General features: G+C 31.9%; 1 protein-coding gene across 6 annotated transcripts in view; it reads right to left on the reverse strand.

Moving 5' to 3' along the window:
* The window catches only part of LOC113396961 (protein prickle-like), a 310,421-nt gene that overhangs the window by 130,153 nt on the left and 167,407 nt on the right, over window positions 1–12,861 (reverse strand). For 4 of the 6 annotated variants that reach the window (XM_064217630.1, XM_064217629.1, XM_026635059.2 and 1 more), the window contains exon 2: window positions 6,724–7,539. The exons of the other annotated variants lie outside the window; for them this stretch is intronic. In XM_064217630.1, the coding sequence (XP_064073700.1) occupies window positions 6,724–7,511 (788 nt within the window). In that variant the 5' untranslated portion in view covers window positions 7,512–7,539. The remainder of the gene's footprint in view (window positions 1–6,723; window positions 7,540–12,861) is intronic. 6 annotated transcript variants of the gene reach the window in all.

Genomic DNA, 12,861 nt, shown 5'->3' on the forward strand with positions numbered 1-12,861 from the left:
CATAAACATTAATAAAATATTGTTTTGGATTATATTCATAGTTTTAAGTTAATATTAAGGTTGCAGCTTACTAACCTAACATATTATAGGCGTAGATAATCTATTTCAATCGAAATAGGAATGATAAACGAATCTTCGATTTACGTATTCCATATTTGCTAAAAGCTCAGCTATAGTAAACATTACAAACAGTTCTTGTTTAATATATTCTTATTTATTATACAACACTATTCCACTTCAATAACTTTAGTTTTACTTTCCAAGTTCTTATAAAACCTTCGTCAACGTTTAAAACGTATTTTTTTCGCAAATACATAAGAATATCATAGATTAATCAAGCTCTCGCGCCAATGATCTCGCGCATTCTATCCGGCATTTTTGCGTGATGTTTGAATTACACGGGAACATGAACACAGCCCGTCGATATTATTGTTACTGAATAATAATTTACTTTAAAGAGTCTACTTGGTGGTCGGGCTTTGTGCAAGCCCTTCCGGATAGGCACCATCCACTCATCAGATATTCTAGCAGTACTCATTATTGTTGTGTTTCGGTTTGAGTGAGTCAGAGTAACCATAGGCACAAGGGACATAACATCTTAGTTCCCAAGGTTGGTGGCACATTGGCAATGTAAGGAATGGTTTATATTTCTTGCAGTGCCATTGTCTATGGGCGGTGGTGACCACTTACCATTAGGTGGCCCATATGCTCGTCCGTCAACCTAAGCCATAAAAAAACAGCAGCGTTATTTCGTATAATGTAACTATCAGGTACTAAATCCCTTATTAAAGGCGCACTCATTGGTTGTTGACTTAGATATAACTATTCCTTCCACAAACCTAATAAATCGAACCTATCAAAACATTGAAACTTGTTATAACCAGAAGTGAATATCATCTGCTTTCAACACGGTCACCATAATTCCCAGATATTTAGGATAAGGTCTCATTAATTAATTCATCTAATACCTACTGTTTTCTAATTATTTGTTTCGGTAACTATACTATATATTGTATAATTCCTGTATTAGCAAGAGTCCCTTATTCCTGAATGCTGGGAAATGGCCAAAATTTCGCATAGACTATTGTATTGTAAATTATTGTGATACAATTACCTTATACCTTTGTATAATGTATTTGATCCCATGCCATACTGAGATTCTGATCAATGTCACTGGGTAGTATAGTATTGTATATTTTGTCAGTGTCTAGTACACCATTAAAAAAAAACAGAAGCTATTTATCCCGAATTTGAATATTCAATCTGTGGTTACCCCAAAGCCAAGCATCAAATAGTATATGTCAATGTCGCTTCGAGAGCTGAGCAAACACGAAACTTCACGGGCTACTGTCAAATTCAACAAAGCCATCTCCTTCGCACTCATAATACGTAAGTTACTAGTGAACGAGACAAAAAATCTCGGTATGAAAGTGTGAACGGGCATGAACGACCGATTCTAAAGAAACGATCAATAAGTCCGTATATTTATCTTTACAATCTGTGCCAGTATTTCCGTTTTATAAATCTATCAATCTATTGTAAATGTAATTCTTTGGTAGGCTTCGGAACATGTCTATCTGGATCACTAACAATGCGAGCACAGTGCATACTAACAGTAATAGCGCGTAAATGTACCATTGCTTGGCAAAAGTCTCCTTTGAGTTTACTGCTCGTTACGACTTCGCTTTAAACGAACTCAAATAAGTAAAATACAAATACACATTAAATCTGTATATGAAAGTGAACCACCCTTTGATTAATCACGAAATCTCAGAAACTATAACACTATACAAATTTAAAATTTGGCAGGTAGGTTCCTCATAGGGTGTAAATATCTGCGAAGAAAGGATTTTCTACCCGTAAAAGGAAGTTTGTGTTTTATAAATTTCGCGCGGGTAAAGCCGCCAGTTCTACCACAAGATTTTTAAGTTACACTTATATGGTGCTAGGACTTTGTGCACTTAACACCAGCTCATATCCTATTCCTCCGCCATACTTAGTATTGTCGTGTTCCAATTTGCAAGGTGAGCGAGTCAGTGAATAAATAACAATAGAAAAATGTAATCCACGACACCTCATGAAATAGTTTAAAAAATAAAGAAACAAATAAAGCTAGTGAAAATACAATGTCGCTCAGTACTGCTCACACAAATATAGCATCGAGTTAATTACATTTAATTGAAACTGAATCAATAAAACTATATTATACATTCGTCGACGCGGAACAAATTATTTTCTAATAATTTATTGAATGTTCGCAGGCGCCTGAGACATATAATATATTATTCTTGTAAGATTTATTCGCTACAAGCACACGCTCGCGACTTTACTCTCAATTAGCTCGTTATTAAAATGACAGTTTCTTAATTAAAACAGGAATAAAATCGAGCCGGCAATATTTATACGACAAGCGACTACATTATAACGCAATTCATTCATTGAACTTATTACAAGTAGGCAATATATTATTAATAATATCTATCTCAGTATTTGAAATTGAGGATATCTTATATTTAATTAATATATTAATTTTTATAGGCTGTTTAAACAATAAAATCAAGACGAATATTTAAGCAATATATTATGTAAATTGCATTTAATTTAGATCTCATTTGTAATTATAATAAGATGTTAGCCGGTGTTAAACCTGCTATAAAACATCCTATGAAGAATTCAATAATAGATATTATAATAACGAGTTTTTATACAAACAGTTAATAAATAAATAATACGCCTACATATTTTAGGATGTAACTTTTATTTAGTAATAGCCTTATTAGTCGTGTACCGTTACTCGTGTATATATTTACGTATGTTATCTAAATGACAGCCACGCTTGTTTATACTTTTCAGTATTATATGGCGTGCTTTTAGTTAAACGGATTTTAATTTATTATTTTTTTTTTTCATTTTGTAGAAACAAACAGTACATATCATAAATAACAAATATTAATAAATTATTAACAATAATAGTTTTTAGTCATTGATTAACTTATAACAAAGAGTCTTACGTGCAATTAACAAAATAGTCAGTTAAAACGTAGGTTTAAAGGAGAGGATGAGAAATGACAAAATTAATAATTAACATAAAAAATCAAAATCAAAATATTCTTTATTCATTTAGGCTCATAAAAGCACTTTTGAATCTTCATTTAATACTGTTGAATTAAATTTAAAGTTACCACCGGTTTGGAAAGTAGATTCTACCAAGAAGAAAGATATGGTCGTAGTATACCTTTATAAACATAATATGCAACGTTATTATTACTCGCAATTGATAATATTTAATTTAAGAATAATAACGTATTCATCAATGAAGTAACACTATAATATAATAGAACATGCTTTATTTACAGTTAAAGAGAAATAATTATAGATTTATTGATATCAGCTGGAAAGATATCAGGAATATCTTTCAAAGGCTTGTCGAGAGAATCGACATTATGATCTAACAGTAGTTTATAAAGAGATTTGTCAATCGACGGACCAAATATGCTCGTACAGTTAATTTAAATGATATATATTTAAAATAAAAGGCTTGATCGAAGTGGCCCATTAACTTACTGTTCTAAAAATATATATAGGTTTTAAATCAACTTATATTTAATACAAATCTTATTTTTTATCATAATTGACTGTTGACTGATGTTAATGTCTCTTAAGCATTCCTCGTAATAGTTATTTCTGAATAACAAATTACTGAATTGATAAATTGTATAACAGTAGTTTTGAAATAGTACCAGCCTAACAGTTGGATAGGAGAAACTTCTCTTGTTAATGTCGAAGATTTGACGCATTTTATTTCAATTTAACAAACGTTCAAATAAAACAAAAATCTATTACAAGTAGTTCAGTCGTCTTAGTCAAAATTAGGTAAGTATCTGGGAATTCGAGATATCCAGCTATAAACTTGTACAAACTTTTATTTTGACATCCTTCTTCCCTCAATACTCAAAGTGAAACAAGGTCACAGATCACAATTTTTTTTTTCAAATATCTCGTTTAAAGTGAGATTAAATTACGCTTTTGTATTTTCTATCAATATTGTAGAGGATAAAAGTATCTATGAGTTTTTTTTTAAATAGTTTTGAGGTGGAACTACCAAAATGACTAGACTAAAGGTGGTTAGGTGATTTTGTTTCGAAGAAGTTAGAATACAGTGCTCCTAAGTTTATGACTTGATTTATGATTATTCGTTTATTTGAAGTCAGCACAGTATGTTAACAGAAACTTAAACTGTTATTCCCAATTAATTATTACACCACATCTCTTTGATCATTTAATATATAAAATTGATTTAAATCACGTCTAGCATTTATTTAGAGAAAGACAGCATGTGGAAGCCATAAATTAAATATTTTACGATAAAACACGAACGTTCAAATATTTTTAAGATGCGTTGTTTATTATTATTGAATCTATATATATATAACGGGAGCGAAAATGTGTCTGTGAGTGATTATTTATCTTTCCATAATAACGTACCTTATTAAGAATGGATGACAAAAATTTAATTATATATTAAAGTAGTACATTGGTGATGTAAGGATTTTTAAATATTTTTTCAGTTCCAATGTCTATGGGCGGTGGTGAGCACTCACCATCAGGATGGTCAGTTGCCAGTACTTTTTATAAATAAAATACATATACACAAAACTTCTTACAAGATAATTGTTTAGTAAAATCCAATTGATCACTGACTATTACAACAACCGATATAACATATTGGCAGATCTTCTGTGTCCAAAATCGACACAGACCTTTGAGAATTTGGGCAGACTTGTGCAGAAAATAAACTGTCAATAAATACAAATCTGAGCGAACATTTGCCAAAACGTTTTAGGATCTGGTTTTATAACCCGTTACGATTCGCTATTTTAGCGGATTTTATTATTCTATGTCTCCGTATAAATATTTGTGTTTCACGCTTTATGTCAATTTGGGATTGTGCAATCACCTTAAATCGCCTAAGAATATTTTTTCACAATAGTTGAAAAAATATTCTTTCTCGTTTTCATAAATTTGTTTTATGTTATTTAAAATTTCTCAACGCAAATAGCGCGAGCTGTACAGTTGTACACGGGTTCAAAGACACTATTTCAACGCTTTAAATATATTAATAATAATCAAAATAATATTCATTAGTTGCTATATTTAGTAAATTTATATGTATACAGTTTTTTTTAATTATTTTAACTGAGACTTTAAGTGAATGAGAAATCAAACTATAAGCCGTTTTGTTCGTATCATAAGCCGGTTTTTGTTATTAACAAAATAAAGATAATTGTCGAGAGGCGTTTAAGAAAATATAATTTGACATACAATTATGTGGATATTGTAAAATTTGCCTCTCCATATTAAGATATTATTTTATTAATATTTATTAATTATGACTCCGTATTGTTTGTGATGTTCCTTATTTTAATTTTATTTAAAAAAATATTAATTCAGCTTGGAAATATTAATAAAAAACGGAAGTGTTAATGTTTCTGAGGCATTATATTATGCAATAAAATATGAATACTTTGAACTTAGACATAAATAATGCAAACGAGCTAAATTCTTATTGAAAAAAAAAGAACGTAAGTTGTGACGTCGGCAAGTTTTTTAATCAATACCGAGTACGAGTACGAGACATGTTTAATGTTATGTAAGAAACAAAAGAAAGGCTTCTATAAAAATGTAATGAAGGTTGTAAACAGTAGCGAGGCGATAGCATCGTCGGGTCCCGCTCGCGGCCATGTTGCTTTTATTATTTTTTTGCATTGGTCCGCGCCGTGCGTTGTTCTGCCGAAGTTTAATATGTGTATACATATATATAAAGATAACATGTACATATATGTGACCTACATTATTATAACCGAGTATTTGGAATTTATATTGAATACATAAAATAAAGTACGCATTGAAAATAATATTTAGCTGAAGCTTTAGAAAAGTAATTATTAATGGTTTTTCTTATAGTAATTTTTCAAATACATATGAAAGATATATAGTTTTCACTGTCTTTTACATCGATACGCTCGATTAGATAGAGACATTGTTTAAATACATTCAAAATAATGAAATAAATAATATATACACTTTATTATATTGGTACACTGCAACTAAACTAGTCAGTTATTTAAAACGAACATCAACGCCATTTCAAGACGATGCGCTGACGTTGAAGTCTTTTCTATGGGAGTTGCATTCCTCACAAAACGTATTGAAAGCCTTGTATAAAATATTGTTTTATTTATATTTCTTTGATTCATGGAGTTGAGAGCAATATACTCTTTTATTAACTTATATGTTCTAACTTAGATATTTGTTGAAACATAATGTTATATTAAATAATATTAAAATGTTACTATCGAAGTTATTGAAATTACAGAAAGATTAAAGTCAGTAATAATTTATTATGTACTGAGTTTATGTGTAAATAGGTATTTCTTGAAACGACATCCATAGTACGAGGTGCCGATAGATTTGTAATAGTATTCCGAGTGATATAGCTATTAGGCGTCGCCATGAGTTCAATAAGGCCTGCTTACATTCTCGCAACTGTTAAGTTATTATCACATTTGCCGTAGTAGGATTTCTCGTTCACATCGACTTTTATGTAATAAAAATTTCATAAATATATGAGTAATTCAACAATTTCATATTTTAAATTTAAATAATTGTAATTCATTATTTAATTATGTTAAATATATTCGTGAAATATCGAAAATTACTTACTCATTACAACTCGTCACCATCGTCTGCGTGACGGTCACCAGCGTCGTCGTGGTGGTTGTCAACTTGTCCCCGACGCACTTCTTCCTCGAACACTCGTCAAGCACCGCATCCTCTTTTAAAGGTTGCAAAATCTCTTTCACTTTATTCGGTCCAGTTTTCACAGTCGACCGCTGAAACCTTAAACTGGCCATCGTCTTGCCATCACTAGATATGTCCGTCTCTTCAGTAACCATTGCGCCCTTTTTAGTCTTACAAACTGTTTTGGAAGTCTTTCCAAATACGTCACCATTTTTATGCACAACTTCGTTTGAATCTAGCAATTCGTTTTTGGGATCAGACGGAAGACCGTTACTGAGCATGTTCTTAATACTGTCACCACTAAGATTCGAACCGAAGAATTCGTTCAAATCATCATAATTATGTATTGGTTGTCGTCTTTGGTCATTTTGCCAGGTTTTATCGAAACCGTATATAGGTTCTGATTCAGCGCCGAACCATTCCTTGTTGTCTGAGGCTCTCGCTTCTGCTCTCTCATCTGGCGCAGGTTCTATTTCATTAGATAACGTGTCTTCGAAGAACTCGTCTGTTAGTTCGGTTATTTGAGCGCCCTGTCGTTTCGTGTCGTCAAAGAACATGTGCGTAGGATTGTTGATTTTTCTCCTTCCATATAATTGCCTGTAGTACTTCTCCTGGTCGCCATACATCCAGCACACCTTCCACCATTGTTTGCACATCAGTATGTTAGCGGAGTTCGATGATTTCACATGTCGTGTCGCGGTTGTCGACATTTTTTATTATTTTCACTTAACACCAAACCTGTCAAGATGGTTGCGTTTGGAATGATGCGTATATGGCATGGAATTATCGGCCGACAAATTGAATTCGTGTTTTTACAATAATAATTTACATCGACATAAATAGATGCAGCATTATAAGATAACTGCTCTTATGACATTCTTTTATAATAGTATGTTAAGTAGCAATTAGCTAAATATGTTCTTGAATTTTTAAACGAAATTTCAAATTATGAATTTTATAAATATGTACATAAAATACTTGAAATATGGAATTACGAATTCTGATAGTTTTTGCGACGTATACTTTCATGTATCTTTAAATAAAATCCGTTCCTCCACTAACTGTATACAATATAAGCCCATAACCCCAAGAGGTGTTACAGATAGTTATTTTTCAATCTCATTCTAATACAAGATATTTCGATACACAGCGTAACAACCAAGCCCTAGAACCTTTTACTGAAGCCTCACAACTCAATTTTACAAAATATTCCCTTCTTAACACCTAGACATAAGGTTAATAATTCCGTGGCACAGCCTGCATTATTCACCGGATTGGAACTACCCATTACCCGTAATTCCGCGCACTCCTGCGGCCGCTTCCCTTTATTTATTGTCTCCCTTCTCATTCCCGCTATGTGATTTACCGGTTAATTTAAACCTTGAAATAGTTCAATTTTCCTATAAATCTTTTATAAAAAAATGACGTCATACCTTTCATCTATAGTTAAGGACGAGTCAAAGTGTATGTTGGCTTAAATTGGATTTATACTTGATTGGGACATTGTATATTGATTGAACTTAAGCAGAGAAAACTTAATTGTCTATGCCTGTAATTATTAATCTTAAGTCATTTTATGAATATTTACTATTTTATAGGAATTATGTTTAAACGCACATGGCGTTGCATTCGTGGGCTTATTTAAAGTTGTCTATTGGATATGTATATTACAAGGCATTGATGTCGAATCCGAATATAAGTTAATCTGAGAAAGAAAAGATAATTTATTAATGATTAAAACCTATTACTGTATAAATAATAATGTTTGCAGTTAAATTTAAAGATCACGAAAGAATGTTACAAATGGCAGAGCTGCAATTACGATAAGAAATAAATATAGAATCCCTTCAACTGTTTCTGAGATTCAGTAATTATTGTTTCGAATTTATATTTCATATTTGTAATACCTTTGCCATAAAACAGGATTAGTTTCGAACTTTTAAACATAACAGTTTATTGCGAAAAAAACATTAAGTAAAAGTTAAAACGATCGTATAAAACACACTGAATGGCGATAATTGCTTTGATTTTATCTTTCATCTTACGATTTTATCGTATCTTGAAAACTTATCCGTTCTTTATGAGAACATTTACAACGATTCTTGAGGATTAGTTTTTTGTATTTTTAATGGAGTATATGATGGGTTTTCATGTAATCTTTATTTTTTATATAGTTTCTTCATTGATACCTCGTTGGTCTAGAAGTTGTAAAGCCGCATATTCCGAGGTCCCTGTTTGGAACCCGAATCGGGCCATAGAAATAATTTGTTTTATCTGTAGAAAAGTTATGAGAGTAAGGGTCTAGGAAATCGGTCTTAAGAACAAAAATTAAATGTTCAAATAAAATACTTTCTTAGTTAAAATATTATAATTAATATCCTATTTTAATTTATCAATAATTTTAACACGTGTTTTTAATCCCTTCAACACATTGCTCAGTTTTATTTCATGGAAATCAAATCTGTGGTGTTATTTCATATAAAGGCAGGCCGAGTCACGTTCCAGAGGCGCAGTCCATTAAGAATCAATTATCGATAAAAAACAAGCAGCAGGTGGCCGCGGGCGAAACCAGGTCCGATACGCTAGCTTACGTACTGCATAGCTGTCGTATACCTTTAACGATACATATAATGCTCCATATTAATAACAGAGTTAAATTGACAATAAAATGTTGTATAAGTGATATTTTCTTGTAGGAATCCTGTTCGATCCTTACCCTTGGGCTGTTATGGTATACAAATCTAGCACAATTACTTTGAATGCAACAAAAAAGTAACGCATGAATTTTAAACAAAATATTTATGTGTTTTGTATTTTAAGACGTTATGGCAACAATAGTTATATAATATGGCTTATGATTATGGTTGTATTGAAAATTATATTTAAGTTAAGAGTTATATTAATTCCAAGCGCATATTGTTTGTTTTTTTTCTTATCTTTAAATATTGGTTGCAATAAATAAATTATGCGTTTTTGTAGTTATCAATATAATATGAAACATCGAATTCTGAATACCACCGTGAATCATATATTTTTACGATTTATTCTCTGACAAGGTAAATGTCATCTCGGGCTCCAGGTGAAAACGTGAATTACGATGTGAATTTAAACCACGATTTTCCCGCCGAGAAAGCGTATTCAATAATTCACTCAACAGTCACAGTTCGCAGTTTTATTTCAGTTTAGTTCACTCGCTCAATGAGCGTGTTAACTGAAATATTAGTTTTCAAAAATGCACAACTGTTTTTACTGGCGTGAGTGAATGCGTTGCGTTTGTGTTTCCGCCGCTCGCTAACCCGACGCGAGCGTACACCCCATTCGACACAGAGTATGTTTCCGACCACCCAGTAAATTTTTATTAGAGAGACCTAGAAATTGAACCCGGGCTCTCGGAATATACGGCCTTATCTAGCTACTAGACCAAAGAGGCATTCATATAGGCATAATCAAGAATATATCGAAATAAATCTGTATAAAAAAATATGACAAACTTTACTATTAAAGGTAACCTGCATTACGACTACGTAAGTTGTTCGTGTATCGTACCGTGCTTTTTATCTTTTTGTATATATTTATTACTTAAGATTGATTTTAACATTATCGAGATATTCATATAAGGCTGAAAACTTTGTGTTTAGAACGTATTTAATACAACGTAGTCTTTAATTCTCTGTATTATCTTTAAGTTGTCGTATAACCATTCAAATTTTTAGATTAATAAAATTAAGTGCTGGTGATAATGCAATGTTTTATTGTAATATAAATAGTATTTAATCTATTTTATGATATTCTATTTTCAAAATAAATCATAGGTAAGTTTGAGAAGTCATTCTTGTGTTCGATACTTGGCTTTAAACAACAAGGCGAGTTTTCGTTGAGCTCTTATTTGTTAAAGACACGATAGCTATTACGAGCGATAAATATCACCGTTAATAATTGATCTCCGTTTAGTTGACAGAGTATTAATATGTTAAATAACCACTTGTTTGATTAGCATCCCGCCCTGAGAGGCTCGCCCTGGTGGCCAGTGGCTACCCTCACGTATTGCATATTAATGAGAATACGTGTGTGGACTATGTTCAAAATAATCTATTATAATTGACGTAGCTATTACGTATCGACTAGTTTGTAGCTCGTGTGGTTATGCTGTCCCATTAAAATAGTCATGTATAGAAGCAGTTTAGGTTTTTCTTGGCTCAAAATTCCATTAATTACGTATAGATGAAAGTTGATTTTCCGAATATATATTATATCTAAATATGTAAATTGTCCTTAATGTGAATTAAACGCTTTATTATATGTTAGAAAATAGTCGAATATATGTAGTTATTATAGGACTTTATGATTTAGCGAACATGAAATTGTCTTCATCGGTCAGTTGCCAAGGCGACCCACAAGACGTCGCCATATGAGATCTACATTTAGATACATAAAATAATGTACGCGGTTAAATGTTTTAGAACCTTAACCAGACTTCCAATGCGGTTTAATGGAGTGGGATATTACAACGCTTAAAATTGCCACCAAGTCACGCAAGTTCCTCCGACCGCAAAGTTAAGGTGAGACACGAATTAAGCGAAAAATTACAGAGATAACATTTTACGCCACAGACTTTTGAGAGAAATAAAGAAAGATGTTTTCTTATTGACACATAATACGTAACAAAACGAATAATGTAGATTTAATTTTCACGTACAAATGACAAAAGGAGCCAGCTCAGTGTAGCTGAGTCAAAAAACAGCATTGTTTTGTAACTTCATCGAAAATTAAGAAGTCACTAAACAATTGATTATACAGACAATAACAGATAAAAAATATTTTTTCGTTTATAAATAAAATTTATCAAATATTTTTATAAATAGGTTTCTATACCAGCTCAATCTCTATTTAGATAAAGAATTCGCATTACAAGAGCTTATCTATATATGTATATTTAGTTTAATCGTCTTTTAAAGCGATGTGTGGGTTCTCGAATATCTAAATAACATAATTACTCCGATCTCACGCGCGACGTTCGATTACCATCTCTCCGTCACTGTAATAAGATTTATTACGAATGCAACTGTGTTTTACTACAGCAGTAATTGCTGCCCGGGGACAAACCCGCTAAATTGCTACCCGTAACCAAGAAATATTAAAGCCCGTCTACGCATATTGCGAGTTTACTTTTAAAAAATAAGTTGCATGTTAAGAAGCGTCTATACGACCGGTAAAACTTAGACTATCTTTAAACTAGGATCGTAGTCATGCTACAGGTTAAGGCGACACGTGAATTTGCGGTTTCCACAATCATGTGGTTAAAAGTTGATGCATACTTGTATATTGTAGCTAACGTAGAGGTTTTTTATGCAAAATCTTGACTGTACAAACCGGACTGCGCAGGTAAGTCGTTGCGTGTATCCCGACCTTTAGAGATACGCGTAAAATATCACAAAATCCCACGCATGCGATTTGTTTCGAGTTATCGTAATGATAACATCGATAGTCGTTTAATTATGAGCTTTGCGCCCACGTTAGTGAGTTAAAGAATGCACCCTTAACTTAAAGTCCGTTCTGATGTTGCGAATTCATTATATTTTCAAAGATTATTCGCGTAACTCTATTTATGTACTTGAAAGTTTTCAGATGGATTTGGTTATAAAAGCTTTATTCTCTATTCGTAATTAATATGCTTAAGAAAAGCTTTCACCTACCTCAGATGAAATGGTTTTCGTTAACATATTAATTATCATTTTTCAGAAAATCGGGTGAAATGGGTGAGTTGTTCATGTACGCGTTGTCTCGGGCAGAAACTAGTAGTTGTATAAAGTTCGGTATTGCTACTGATATCACAAGATACAAGATCACAAGATATTTTAATAAGCATACAAGAATAAAACATCGTAAAATATATACCAACAGGTACAAATAAATAATTTACATTTCGTCCGATATTATTGTTTCCTCAGTAATTAACTCGCTCTTTAATTACAAATTGTAATAAAATTTAATGTTTTCAATTTACTAAGAGCAGCATAAACTTGCCAGTAAAATAAACTACTGACTAATAAGCTACTGCTG

Source organism: Vanessa tameamea, chromosome 18, assembly GCF_037043105.1.
Source record: "Vanessa tameamea isolate UH-Manoa-2023 chromosome 18, ilVanTame1 primary haplotype, whole genome shotgun sequence".
Taxonomy (NCBI): Eukaryota; Metazoa; Arthropoda; class Insecta; order Lepidoptera; family Nymphalidae; genus Vanessa; species Vanessa tameamea.